Genomic DNA, 14,614 nt, shown 5'->3' on the forward strand with positions numbered 1-14,614 from the left:
AGTAAAAATAAAGATACCTTAGTAGAAAATGACTCAAGTATGCCTTTAACAAAAACAGACTCATTTCAGAAATTGATACGCCATTTCCTCTTTTATAATGTTGTTATTTGTTACAGATTGGTTGTGAATGGATTGTCAATAATCGATGTGTAACAATCGTTTGTTCAATAAAGAAAAACTTAAAAAAATAATAACATTTAAAGCCGTCGTGAGTGTGTTCAGGTCACAACGCTGTACCATACATAATTTATGCAGAAAAATATGTTGTCAGAAGTGGGATTCGAACCCACGCCTCCAGGGGAGACTGCGACCTGAACGCAGCGCCTTAGACCGCTCGGCCATCCTGACTCATGTAAAGCTTAGCATTAGTCGGCAATTATAATATGCACACTGTTTAGCTGTTTGAACTAGATACGCTGTTTTAATTGTTATGAGATTTAGGCATCGATTAAATCTGTAAAATGTATGTGTTACAGATTCCGCGATAAACTATAAAAATAAAGAGAGTCGCATACTCCATATATCATCTTCCAGTAATTTATTGGGTAGACCCAATAATCATCCGGGAGTTGATGTATGGAGTGTGCGACTCTAGTTTTTTGAGTTTAGAGTTATTCTCTTGTTTGTCAGCACCTCCACACAAAATAATGTGTCTGGGTGTGCGCCAGTTTGTTTTTTATTCTACAGATTCCGCGAAAGAAGTATAAAGATAATTTCAGATTGAGCCGACATATGCAGCGTTTACTGTGACTTTTTATTTAACATTAACCTTTATTTAACTGGGCATGTCAGAGAAAAACAAATCTTTTTTTTTTACAATGACGGCCTACCATGACGGCCTGGGGACGAGGGCTGGGATTAAAAATAAACATATTGGACAAAACACACATCATGACAAGAGAGACACCACAACATTACACAAAGAGAGACTTAAAACAAGAACATAGCATGGTAGCAGCACAACATGGTACAAACAGTATTGGGCACAGACAACAGCACAAAGGCAAGAATTCCTTGTTAGCATTACATTAACACACAAAATCTGATAATCGTGTTAGTGGGTTGTGGTATATATCGCAGTTCACCTCCTTTAAGCAGGTTTTCTGCGCATTTTGTAGCCAATTCATTTCAACCATAGTGTTGAACATTATGTTAGTGGTAGCAACGTAGCATCTCGTGCAAGGCTGCTACTACATTCTAGACTGCTACATTGTTTCTTCACTGCTGTTAGACAGCTTCGTCTTTGCCGTTGGACCATCTAATGGTATAGCATTCTCTATTCTCTACAAATTGGCCTACACTTGCCTAATGGGTATGAACATTGCGCTTGCACTAGTAGCTACTGCAGTGCCTGTTTTGCAAGTTATTTTGGCATTAATATGTGTTACATATCAGTTTGCAAACAATGTAATAAAAAAAATATCACTGAGTTAATAAAGCCTTATACAAACATGGTCTCTTTTTTTGTTTTCTTGAGTAAGGGAGCTCCAAAATGCATGTGTTTCAGCCTAGCTCAGTGCGTTCTGTGGAGGTGGGGCAAACCAGCAGAAAATCCAGAGCGTTGCACCGTGATTGGCTCAGTGTTCTGTCACTCATGGGGACACTGCGTCACCGCCAAGTCTAAGGGCAGAGCTTGAAAATTCAACCCCCTTGGGTGCTGTCATAGTTACATTAGAAGTGCCCATCCAAGAAGGCTCAAGGTCATTGGGGGTTCCCGAGTCGCGCAGTGGTCTAAGGTACTGTATCTTAGTGATAGACGTGTCACTACAAACCCTGGTTCGATCCTGAGCTGTATCACAACTGGATGTGATTGGGAGTCCCATAGGGTGACGCACAATTGACCCAGCATCATTAGGGTTTGGCCGGAGTAGGCAGTCATTGTAAATAAGAACTTGTTCTTAACTGACTTGCCTAGTTAAATAAAATTGGCTTTTGAAGTAGTTTTGATACTTTCAAAATCTTAACTAGCAGTCATCATCATGAATCTACTGGCAAATCCTTTTTAAGCCTTGTCATATGAAAATAAATTATAGATAAAACGTATTGGTGCTCATCGGCCATTGGACATAAAAAGTGGGATGCATGCCAGCAAAGCGACAACACAACACAAAACAATAGATGAATTGCTCTAACGGTGACAAACGGTGCCCACAAACTGTTAGGGCCTACATAAAGCTGTCCTAACATCTTACCATTGCTACACCTGGCTATCAGCGAAGCCTTGTCTGTCAGCGAAACAGTTCATTCAGCCTCATCTACTGCCAGGGAGATATGTACAGCTGAAGTCGGAAGTTTACATACACCTTAGCCAAATATAATTAAACTCAGCTTTTCACAATTCCTGACATTTAATCCTAGTAAAAATTCTGTGTCTTAGGTCAGTTAGGATCACCACTTTATTTTAAGAATGTGAAATGTCAGAATAATAGTAGAGAGAATGATTTATTTCAGCTTTTATTTCTTTCATCACATTCCCAGTGGGTCAGAAGTTTACATACACTCAATTAGTATTTGGTAGCATTGCCTTTAAACTGTTTAACCTAGGTCAAATGATTTAGGTAGCCTTCCACAAGCTTCCCACAATGTTGGGTGAATTTTGGCCCATTGGAAATTGCTCCCAAGGATAAACCAGACTTGTGGAGGTCTACAATTGTTTTCTGAGGGCTTGGCTGATTTATTTAGATTTTTCCATGATGTTATGCAAAGAGGCAGTGAGTTTGAAGGTAGACCTTGAAATACATCCACAGGTACACCTCCAATTGACTCAAATTATGTCAATTAGCCTATCAGAAGCTTCTGTCTGTAATCAATCTGTCTGTAAACAATTGTTTGAAAATTAACTGTCATGCACAAAGTAGATGTCCTAACCGACTTGCTAAAACTAATTTGTTAACAAGAAATTTGTGGAGTGGTTGAAAAACTAGTTTTAATGACTCCAACCTAAGTGTGTGTAAACCTCCGACTTCAACTGTATACTGTAGCTAAGAAAGTAATACGGAGTGTGTGTTGTGTAGTAAGCTGTTAGTAGCCCATGTGCATCACCCTAAAAATTTGGTGCACATGTAGCCTATAATCTGTTTTTGAGAAATGTATTTAAATATTGTAAGAGCTTTCATTATCTGCTTATATGCCCCCTTTATTTATCCTACGGTTCTGAGTTGGTGTACAGGGAGAACACTAAGAACGGCCCATGTTCTGAATTCTGTCTCTGTACAAAAAGTTATATTGACTACGTCCGTTATAGCTCGCTTGGTTTAATCGAAATTACGGATTGCCTCTTATCCGCTTGTCGTCCCCTTGTGCCATAGTTTGTACATCTCAATTGTCATTAGAACCCACATTTGTTTAAGCAAGTCAGCCATATCAGCCGGTTTTTTTTTTTTAAAGGCAGTAAATGAGGCTGAATTAACTGTTTCACTGCCAGACAAGGCTCTGCTGATAGCCAGGTGTAGCAGTGGTAAGGTGTTAGGATAGCTTTATGTAGGCCCTAACAGTTTGTGGGCACTGTTTGTCACCCTTATAGTGCAATTAATGTATTGTTTAGTGTTGTGTTATGCAGTGGCTTTGCTGGCATGCTTCTCACTTTTTCCCCCCCCCCACCAAGATGTATATGCTAAAATCGCTACTGTAACTAATTAAACAACAGAACAATGCCCATGTTTCAGTTTATTAGAAAAAAATTGTTGCAAGTGAAAGAGTAGAAATTGATTGTTGCAAGTGAAAGAGTAGAAATTGGCCAGTTTCTGTGCTCCCAGCTGCAGCAGAACGTGCCATTTTCAAAAGGCTTTGAGGTCCCATCATGATCAGACCTATACATTGTTATCAACCCTTACAGTTCAATAACACACCTAACATAGACTTCAATGTTTTCCTTCTGATAGGAAAATAGTGTTGCACAAAAGGATAATTGGGGATGTGAAAATAGGCTGCCCAGTTCCACAGTTTAGGATTGATGCTGCAGATCTTAATACCTGAAGCCATCCACTGTATAGTTTCTTCAGTCACTGAGGAAAGTCTTTCTACGGTACATTAAATAATTGACTAAGTCTGATACAATTATTTGGACAGTGAGTGTAATGCCTTCTGGTTTGACTCAAAAACAACCTTAGTCCAAAGACATACCAACGTTAGGCCGACTACTCACGTCAGTAATCAGATATGTTCCTCTCAAATCCATAGTTCCTTGGAGTCTTCAAGATGTGCCTGTACACAAGATACATACACCAGTACACACTGCAAAGAGGTGCATTATCACTATCACAAAGAAACTATAGCTCAAGTATGTAAAGAAAACACCATTTTAAATATTTCTATACAAATTTGAACAGAGTTCCAGCATTTTGTAAAATCTGTATTTATTAATGATTTACAAAAGGCTATCATGAAACAATTTAAATGATTCAAATGTGTTACCTAAAATGAGAAACATGAATACATTTGTATACATGTCGGTTAACATCTTTAAAGCTGAAACAGGATATTGATACTGTTACTTTATGGATAATGAATGTTAACATAGTCAAATCTGGCCCATGTTCTGAAAAAAAGTAATCATATTTACACACAAGATGGAGTCACTCAAACAGCTGTGAATTAAGAGATGTAGGGGTTTAAGACTGGAGAGATGTACTCATGTAAATAGCATTCTGCCCAAATCCTTAAAATAGCATTTACCTACAGTAGCCTATAGGTCCCAAATGTATTCCATGTTTGTATCGATTTAACCGAATGCTCAAGCATTTTAAATAAACAAAATCTGTGCAAGTACATTACATAAGGTTCAAATAAATACCTGTTAAACAAGGTTTTTACTTTGGATTTTTATTATCATTTGAACTGAAAATGAAGTAATTTTCCATCATGTTACGCTTCCACTTTCCGCATACTGGCAATGTATACAACTGGCCAAATTTCACAACTCTGCAAATTACTGTTAAATTCAAACAAAGAAAATCAATACTAAAAAGTGGGGGGGAATAGAAAACATAAGACCCCCCAAATTTACAGTGAGAACCAAAAGGTAGGAGTTCCTTATCTCAATTTCCTACATCACACTTGTATAAAATGCCCTGTTGGATAAAGTTTGAACCATCCATTTGTGAAGATAAAAACCAAATGAGAGCGGTTACTATTAAGAATTGAGAGTTGTGTTTGGAACGAGACAGATATTTACAGTGTGGGCGTGCACTCAGGTGGACCCCCAGTAAACCAGTTTATATATGTGGAAGTCATAGTGAAGACAGCATCTTCCAGTGATGCCTGGATCAAAACTAAAGCCACATTCTAAGGAATGAAGAATACAGTGTATCGCAAACCAGAATGGACAACATTACTCCATTTGAATCAATGAGTAAAGGAAGAAGTTCAACTTAAAAGATTGGTCTGGTAAGCCTGGGCATTTATTTAAAAGTGTGAAAATATGTAATGCAGAAAGAGCATAAAATAACATCATAAAATATTCCACATTACATTAAGCTATTAAAATTGTTTAAATGAACAAAACTTTTCATCCCTAACCCAAGAACCATTTTACAAACAAAAATATATTCCCCTTCATGTGATTTCAAATTTGTCTTAGTAGTATAATTATTTTGTATTATTTATTTTTACAGTGCTTTATTATAATATCTGATAGTTTAAGAGGGAAATTAAGCAAATAAATGTCTCACCTACAGCAACGATACATCTAAATTGAATGTAATGGTCCAGTTGTTCAATAAAAACAAAAAAAGGAGAGTCACTGGGAAACAAATGCTGGCTCTTCTTTCCCATTGCTCAGTCGGGGCCTGGTGGTCATTTTTTCTTGCTAAGGCTACTTGTCTACTGCTTTGTATTGAGTTCATTTTCCAGCTCCATGAGTTTTCGCGAGGCCTTGACTTTGTTGGATACTTCCTTCCCTTGGGAAAAGAGCCGCTGGCGCTCCTTGAATGTCATACTCTCCGGGGCTCCTTCAGTTAAAGTGTTTTCCTGTTCTTGACCACTGCAATGAGAAAAGAAACCACAATACGACTTAAACCATATACTGTACAACATTGTGTGTTCTGAGAATTCCTACATACGTCTCAGTTTCTTATGTTTCTTTCTCATTCGGTCTAAAAGTATTTCCTCTGACCGAGTTGAATTGTCTGTTTATGAAGAGAACGATGCATGCCAGGCCTCACCCTTTCGTCCACTTTTCTCGCAGGTCCTTGTAAACTTCTCCTGATACTACAACCCCTGTTGTGTTTCCAGTGTATGAATTAAATCCTGTGTTCATTAATTAAATTGGGGAAACAGAGCACATTAGTTAATGAATATGTTTTGTACCACGTTGGCAAATTAAACTCTGTGTTTTTTTGTTTTTTTAAAGCTGCTGGGTACATAACTTCTGTGTATAATATATCTTTACTAAATGTATTCCCTGGGATTCGTTTACCTGCTTCAGTACACACAGAGTACCGCACACCAATGCAAAGTTATTGTGACATAACACCGTGTCAACTGTAAATTGTTGCCAAGTCACAGTCCAGGCTATATATGATTGTTATCTGTACCCAGCAACTTTTCAGTCACGTTCAAATGATACAACTGTGCCTTTTCCACAGACCAAAACAAGCCACAGGGACTAGATTAGCTGAGTGGATGGCGTTAGTGCAGTCCAAGGCACGCCTGAAACAGCAAGGTCTGCAAAACAAGTTTGTGGGATCAAAAGTGGAGGTCAACCACTAAGTCATGTAGCACCCAAGATAAACTGTCATCAAGCCTGTTATGACAAACCTTTACTTAATAACCACTGGGTGTTAGCTAGGAGCTCATCAAAGCCACAGGTGGCTAAATGAGGACTGATTCGGTATCCTAACTGGCATTCTAACTTCTAACCCAACACCACTGACCCCCAGGTGACCTCTACCTCTGACCCACAGTAGGCATTAATCAGTAAGTTCACATGTCCGTGTGTGCACGGGCCAGGCAAACGCAGTTGCTGCTGTCTCTCACACTAACCCAGAATTCCCACTAATAGAATCTTACTGGTTGTGTTCCAGCATGCTGTGTGAGTGGAAGCACAACCAGAATTCAAATGCATGTGAATTTTTCTTTGTTTAAAATGAAAGAAACTAGGGATAACAGGGCAGACACAAACACATTGACGTGTGAACCGAGGCAGGACTCCACTGGCAGGGTCAAGTTCTTCTGGCACAGAACAGGCTCTCGGAGTCTACAGACTGGTTGACAAGTTGGTACCTATCCAAGATCTGTCTGTCCCCTGAGCTAAAACGATACCTTCTGAACCCTCCAGTAACTAAGTCACCACAGAAAGGCCGTTTTTCATGGTTTGTTGATTTCATTGTTTTCGGAAGCCAAATTTAAGCTTATACAGAACAGTCCTTGGCTTCAAATGTAATTGTAAAAATGCATAAAAGTCAACCAAAGGTCTTTCTATATTCTTGTGCCATGGATAATGTTTTCCTTTCCTTACACATGGCTCCAAATATTCACATTAGTCAGATTTTGCTGATATTCTTTTAAGATAAAGTGGAGAAGAAGGTGGAATCTGAGCCTTCTCAAAACCTTTGGCTAGACATCTAGACGTCTTCTCTATCAGAGAGCTGGGTTGCCCTTCTTCTTGATGCTGCCAGTGGATTCGTCTGCCTGAATGTATTATTGTTAACAGAGGGAGCCAATGATTCAGGTGGAGACGGGTCACCTGAACCACGGCATGGCCCTCAGAGGAGAAGGTGGTGGTAAGCAGCAGCATTAGACAATGTCACTGACACAGACAGGACAGCCAGAGCCACAGACAGATAGACAGACAGGGCATACCAGATGAAATTCACAAAAACAGAGACATGACAGACAGACAGACAGACAGACAGACAGACAGACAGACAGACAGACAGACAGACAGACAGACAGACAGACAGACAGACAGACAGACAGACAGACAGACAGACAGGGCAGAGACTGGAACAGTCATAGAAGACAAAAAGAGGAGTGAACTGAACAGTTGAGCGCTGAAAGGAGGTGAGCAAAGCAGCAGAGGCAGTAGATCGTAATGGATATCAGGTCGATTGGAGTGAGCTTGGATTCAGCGCAGGGAGGCGGGTTATGTTGATGTGGGGTTACAGCAAGGTTAGTGATTGGTCTCAATTTGAGTGAGGAATGCAACACAATAACAAAAGGCCCAGACATCATCATCATCATCATCATCCATACTGGGTAGGGGAAGGGCACTGGTGCTGTGTGCAGATGTTACATGCAGGGTGACAGTCACTGAACATCTTGACACTGTTAGACTGTGTTGCATTAGTGACATCTTTTCTCCATGGCTGTTTAAAGTGTTCATATCCAGGGGGGGGCACTTTCATATTTTCTTTTAGAACATGTACCAACAAACTCATCCGTCTGGAAAATTACAAAGGCACAATCCTGTGATTCCGGTCAATGTGAATATTAAGTTATTTACTACAGTAGACTATGCTATGGCTTACAATGAAACACTGAACATGTATTGTGTTTAGAGTAACACAAAATAGAGATATTAAGGGATCGGGGGATACCTAGTCAGTTGTACAACTGAATGTATTCAACTGAAATGTGTCGTCTGCATTTAACCCAACCCCTCTGACTCAGAGAGGTGCGGGGGGCTGCCTTAATCCACATCCACGTTACACTTGAATTCTGTTCTCACCAAGAGGCTTTAAATATTGTGGTTTGTTGAGCAAAAATATACAGACTATTCCTAAAATGTAAAACAAAGCTAATCTTAAATTTTTTTATGAAAGCATAAATACTGTTTTAATAAGTTATAAAATAGTATGTCATTGGTTCCAGCTGTTGATACAAATAACAGAAAGTTTCTACTTTTGTCAATAGGGGTCACTAAAGGCTTGAATAGAAAACATTGTGCCAGATGAAGACCATAGAACTAGATTAAAGTGAATTAGTACTGCTCAGTAATCTAATCAGTGATTGGTTTGGAGCCCTGACAGAGCTTTAAACAGCCACAGACAAAAACAATGCCTCACTCAACAGATCTTTCCCCTTTGCCAGGTATGCAAGTGAGCCTAAAGAGAGCTGCTCCTCTCAGGTCCCACCACAGTGCCTGTGTGATAGATAAGAAGCCAGTGTCTCAGTGTTCCTTAAAGCCAACACCACCACCAAGCAGCCGTGGGGCCCGCAGGCGGGAGGCGGGTGGGCCAGCGGCCGGCAGGCCACCCCCTCAGCAAAAACAAACACACATGGGCGGGTGGGCGTTGAGCGGCAACACCAACAGTACTATGATTGGATATCTGAAGTGCTTTCACAGGGAATCACGGGTTGGTTGATTTACCGATTGCTTTTACTCACTAGAAAGATGATTGGAGGAAGAGGAATGGGTGAGGACATTTTCTGACAGAAGGATTGGGAAAATTAAACAAAAATGGAACCTGATTTGCTAGTGGTGGAGTGGAAATTCCCCCAAAAAAGAGGACAACAAACTATAACACAAACTGATGGGAGAAAAAACAAATTACAAGTTGATTGGCAACTACAATACAGATCTATTGGATTGTCGATAGAGAAATAGAGTGGGAGAAAGGGAGAAGGGGAAATGGAAGCCAGAACGCCTCTGTACTGGAAAAACAGGAACACAAAAATATAACACAAAAAACATGAACGACTGAATGAGAGATATGGAGTGGGAGGTATACGGGAGGCGTGTCCTCTCTCCTTTCTGTGTCTACCTTTAAAGTTGCCTGTCGGGATGAGGCTGGGTTTGATGGGAGGGGGAGGGGGCTGCCCTGCAGTACTGTTGGCATTGACAGCCGGCGGCTGGAATGAGCTGGACAGAAAGATCCCATCAGACATAGGACGGGGCTTGCGCGCAGGCGGCTGCGGCTTGTGCGCGGGCGGGAGGTCGCCATAGGACTTCCTGGTGGAGGAGAGCTTAACCTGACCTGCTAGGCCTGTAGTGTCCTCATCCTCCTCGTCATTGTACGAGACAAACTTGGCAGTGTACAAGGCGTCAGGGGAGACGACCTGGGTTTTGAGGTAGGAAGTGTTTCTCTGAGGCGGGGGTGGTGGAGCGTTAGTGGCAGTGGTTGCGGGGGATGCAGTGGGAGGGGGGGGCTGAGGCTGGTAGTCCCTGGGGAGGGGAGGTCTGTACAGACCAGGCTCGTCAGGCGTCAGCAGCTTGCGCTCGGCCTCCTCGTGCTGCCGGCGCCGCCCTTCCTCCAGGCGTGTGTAGTATTCCTCCTCCTGTCTCCTCTAAGGGAATAGGGAATGGGAAGAGCCTGTTAGTGTGGCCTACTCTCACCTCCAATGCATGGCTGGCTGGACCTGACTCACTCTGCCTCTGCTGGAGGGAGACTACCCATGGCCACAAGACACCCAGACAAGTCCTCCACCTTATCTGTCCACTATGTGTCTGTATGTCTGTGTGTGTGTGTGAGGGAGACGACTCTGTGTGTACTGGGTTCTGTAATACTTTAGTAGAGAAGCCTAGCGGTTAAGAGCGTTGGGCCAGTAACAAAGGTTGCTGGTTCCAATCCATGAGCTGACTAGGTGAAAACTGTTGATATGCTCTTGAGCAAGGCACTTAACCCTAACTGCTCCTGTAAGTCACTCTGTATCAGATCGTCTGCTAAATGACTACAATGTAAATGTGTTGTTTTTCCTCTCCTTCCATCCATGCTGTGTTGAGAACCACCAGAGGTGAAGATGGATAAAGAGACCTCTCTGACAGCTGGGGCATCAGTTTGAAGTGGTTTGGGTTAGACTACAGTCAAGTGATCTGATAGGCTTGAAGACTCCAATTCAGGGATTTTTGGAGGGATTCTATGGTTTTATCCCTGGAAAGGTACCAGCTAGTAATAGAGATTGGTCAGCTCTGGATTCTGTACATGGATCCCCTGGGTTAGTGTGTATGTAGTGGGTGGTATGTCATCGATGAGATGGTGGGGGAACAGGTATGTATTGTACTCTGGTATGACCACCACAAACCACAGCGAGGGTGGGGCATTCCAACAGCGGTTCCAAAGCAGTGCCAGATGGAATGACTATGGCTTCCCAACAAATATAAAATATCGTAAAAAGTGACTCCCATGCTTTTTGGGGGTAGGAGGGTTACATGCATACATCCATACATAACACTACATAACACAGAGGAAGGGGACTATCATGAGTCCATGCAGTTGGACATCATTGCCATTATTACAGGGCTTAAATTACCAGTGGTGTGAGGATGACTCACAGGAAGACAACAGCTGAATCAATGGTCACACAGTTAAACAAAATGGAACTGGGATGTTGTAACAATGTCACACAAGGCAAGATGAAGGGGTGCTGCTGCTCTCAGACCACCGGTAATTCAATGTCCCTGTAACCAACTGGGACTGAGGACACAAAACACTAGTGGCTCCAAAAACATGCTTAGCCTCTGACAGACCAAACACCAGCAGGGTTTATTAAGATAAGTCAGCATCCTGTCTGTCTGCAGACTCCCTGGCCACAGGCCCTTTGCTCTCTGGCTCAATAACACTTCCCCTGAACACAGGGTACTACTTCCATCACTAATCACTGCTCTACTGGCTTCTTCTTATGTTCCTAAAACCCAGTCAGACAGAGTCCCCTTCACAGTTCTCTGACTGGTTCATTGTAGAGGGGCGTGTTCACACCTCCTCCCACAGGATCACTTACAGCTCTGTGGGAGACTGACCAACTGGGAACAGAACAGTAGAAACCTTGAAAAAGCTGATCATGTTAGCAGATTTCACAAAACAACGACATCCTCAGTTGACCCTTTCCACCCCCTGAAGAGAAGTGGTCCCACGGATCGGTCTGTGTTTTTCACTGTGTATTCTGCTGCTGGGCTGTTTTGTCGAGGCACAACTCCTGTTTCACGAGGTAAACTACAATTATCTGGGCAGATCCCCACAGGGTAATACGATAATTACCATGCAGGTAAGACTCTCTCTGGATTTTCACTTTGATGTCCTCTGTTAATAGATCTGACTGGAGCATCCTGCTTTAATCTGCTCTGCTGGCAGCGACATCAATCCGTTCACATAACTAGCTTTAATAAAATGTAACAAATAATAATACTGAAAGACAGCTGTGGGCAATGCAAGCATCGGGATTTAATTGCGGTCTATTGCATTCAGAATCTTTTATAATCGTATTGAAGTCTGACTGAACAGAAATCACTGATAGAAATGTATGATAGAATATTTTGCTTGGATGAACATAAATGAGAAATCATATTTTGACAGCGCCTGTCTAACCAGCTGTGTGTTAGCTAGCTATGTGCTGCGTGAGAACTGTGTAGCGCCGATAAACGTGGTTCTGTGGGTACCTTCTCATCGACCTCTCGTCTGGCCCTCTCCTCCTCTCTCCAGCGTCTCTCCTCCTCCTGTTTGGCCCGGTCCTCCGCTTCGCGCTTACGGATCTCCTCCAGCTGTTGCTTCCTCCGCCGCTCCTCGTCCTGCAACTACACACAAACACTTCAGCACCATGTACACGGCCCGGGAACGTGTCCTGCCGTCTAGTGATCTCAGGAGTCCTTCAAAATTGTGTGCTTGGAGATGAATCAGTTGTATAGTGGAATATACTTTTAAATCAACTGTTTCATCTACTATTCAAATGAATTGTACATTAATGTTGTGAGGCCATACTTCCTAAAGTGAAAAGGTGGAAATATAATTTAGTGACAAACCATCCTCAGCTCTACAACTAGAGTAGGCCTACTGCTGCGCTAGTCTGTCTGTGGTCTCACTGCATAGTGCAGGACAGGTTAGTTCACACAGAACCTCCTGTCATGGGCTCATAATACTGTTTCCTCAACTCAGTCACAGCTCCACAGTAAATCCCCAAAGCCCTAAGGACCCCTATCAGGTCTGCATCTACACACATCTACACAAAGGCTAATTCAGCAGATTGGCCCCCCCTGTGAGGTACCTCACACTGTCATCAGGTTTCCAGACAAGGGCTTGTTGTGTTGAAAACATCTAGGTGTAGATATGCTGATGGAATGCTCTGTATGCTGGGTAGAAACCTAGAGGTTCTTTTCTCTCCGGCCCAGGATAGGTCGTCTGTGGTGAGAGTAAAACGGTGTGCGCTGCAGACAGGCATATGGCGACAGCTGGACATGCAGAATGAATGGCAACGTGCAGCGAGAACAAACAGCAGCATGGCGAGGCAGAGCAGGGGAGCGTCCAGTTCAAGCCTTAGTTACATCACTGATGTCATGGTGACCAAACACAACAGACTGGAAGGCAATCACCGGATGAAACATGACTACAGATGGACAGTAGAAACATTTCCTACACTGTGCAACTTCCCCAGTGAGGGGAGTTGAGGAGGAGAGCGATGCTATATGGGCTGAGCACCGGAGTTGTTCACACAGAGCTGGATGAGTTGAATGAAGTGGACTGACGATGACACAATGATGGTTACACCCCACACGCAGATGACCACTGCTGGGGGAGGGTCTCAAATCATGCAGATTGACCCCCACTGCAGGCCAGGCAGCTCCCTGCACTGAAACAACAGCTGCATAGTACTGAGCTTCTCTGGAACAAATACACTATTTAACCATGCCCCAGTTAGTTTTAGACTTCTTTAAGGTTAGATGAGTTATTTTACTGATTTTATTCTTCTTCCTGGAAATATATATTTTTTTCAGGGATGATTATTTATATTATGAGGCATTATTATATGGCATTGTCTTTAAATGAGCCCTGACCAAAATACTAAGTGTGACTGTTGGGCCTTCGCCTCTCACAGAGACTAAGTTAGATCACCGTTCCACAGCAGCAGTTATCTAGTGGAGACAGGGTTCCACAGCATCGCAGGGTGACTTCCCCGAACCCTGCCCCCGTCGCCCCACGAGAACAGCAGCCCCCCCCCCCCCTGGCCAGATGAGAGGGAGGGGACAGAATGAACGAGAAGAAACACAGGTGGAACCGAAGACAAGAAAGGAGGATAAGGAGGAGTGCGTAAAGAGAGAACGTACCAAGTCTAGAACAGAGATTGCTGGGACAGCAGTCTGCTGCGGGAGAAGAGAAAAAAAACAAATAGAGAAAGAAAACAGAAGAGGAACGAGGGAGAAAGAGAATAAATAAATATAAATTAAAAAGGAGGGCATAGAAGAAGATAAAAGTAAAAACATTTTTAGGGGTTTTGGAGGCAGCAGTGATGTGGTGCCAGGAACATTTCTCCACAGAATGGGGCTGATTACTGCCAGCGGCCGAATGAGCGGCCCACTTCCCCTTAGACAGACAACGCTCCGCTCAGTCCCATTCCTCGCATGGAGCTCCAAAGTGCCACATTTACAGGAGGAATTTCCACATCGTTCCACCACCACCCCCCTGGCCAAAACTAAGACCACCTTTCTCCCTCGAAGACAGACAAGAAGGGGATGTGAGCCTTGGCCTGGCTGGCAGGGACTGCTCACTACATCCCGAAATCATTGTCTCACTAGACAGTCTGGATACAAGGTCACAGCAGACTGAAGACAGTACTGTTGTAACAGTTACAAATGAGAAGCAATACACTGTAGAGGGGTCTCACTGGTTTATGTTGACCTGTGGTCTGAGGGGACTAGTTACAATACACTGTAGAGGGGTCTGACTGGTTTATGTTGACCTGTCGTCTG

General features: G+C 42.8%; 1 protein-coding gene and 1 non-coding gene across 2 annotated transcripts in view; both read right to left on the reverse strand.

Annotated features, from left to right (window-relative positions):
* Positions 1 to 265: 265 nt before the first annotated feature.
* On the reverse strand, positions 266 to 348 carry trnal-cag (transfer RNA leucine (anticodon CAG)). The gene has a single exon. It is a non-coding gene; the product is annotated as a tRNA-Leu (tRNA).
* A 3,990-nt stretch (positions 349 to 4,338) lies between these two features.
* LOC106571391 (afadin, adherens junction formation factor a) overlaps positions 4,339 to 14,614 on the reverse strand; it is a 140,570-nt gene continuing 130,294 nt past the window's right edge. Inside the window, 5 exon segments of the mRNA XM_045695699.2 lie at positions 4,339 to 5,980; positions 6,162 to 6,246; positions 9,705 to 10,227; positions 12,314 to 12,448; positions 13,973 to 14,008. Coding sequence (XP_045551655.2) covers positions 5,821 to 5,980; positions 6,162 to 6,246; positions 9,705 to 10,227; positions 12,314 to 12,448; positions 13,973 to 14,008 — 939 coding nt within the window. The 3' untranslated portion in view covers positions 4,339 to 5,820.

Source organism: Salmo salar, chromosome 15 (assembly GCF_965601325.2).
Source record: "Salmo salar chromosome 15, fSalSal1, whole genome shotgun sequence".
Taxonomy (NCBI): Eukaryota; Metazoa; Chordata; class Actinopteri; order Salmoniformes; family Salmonidae; genus Salmo; species Salmo salar.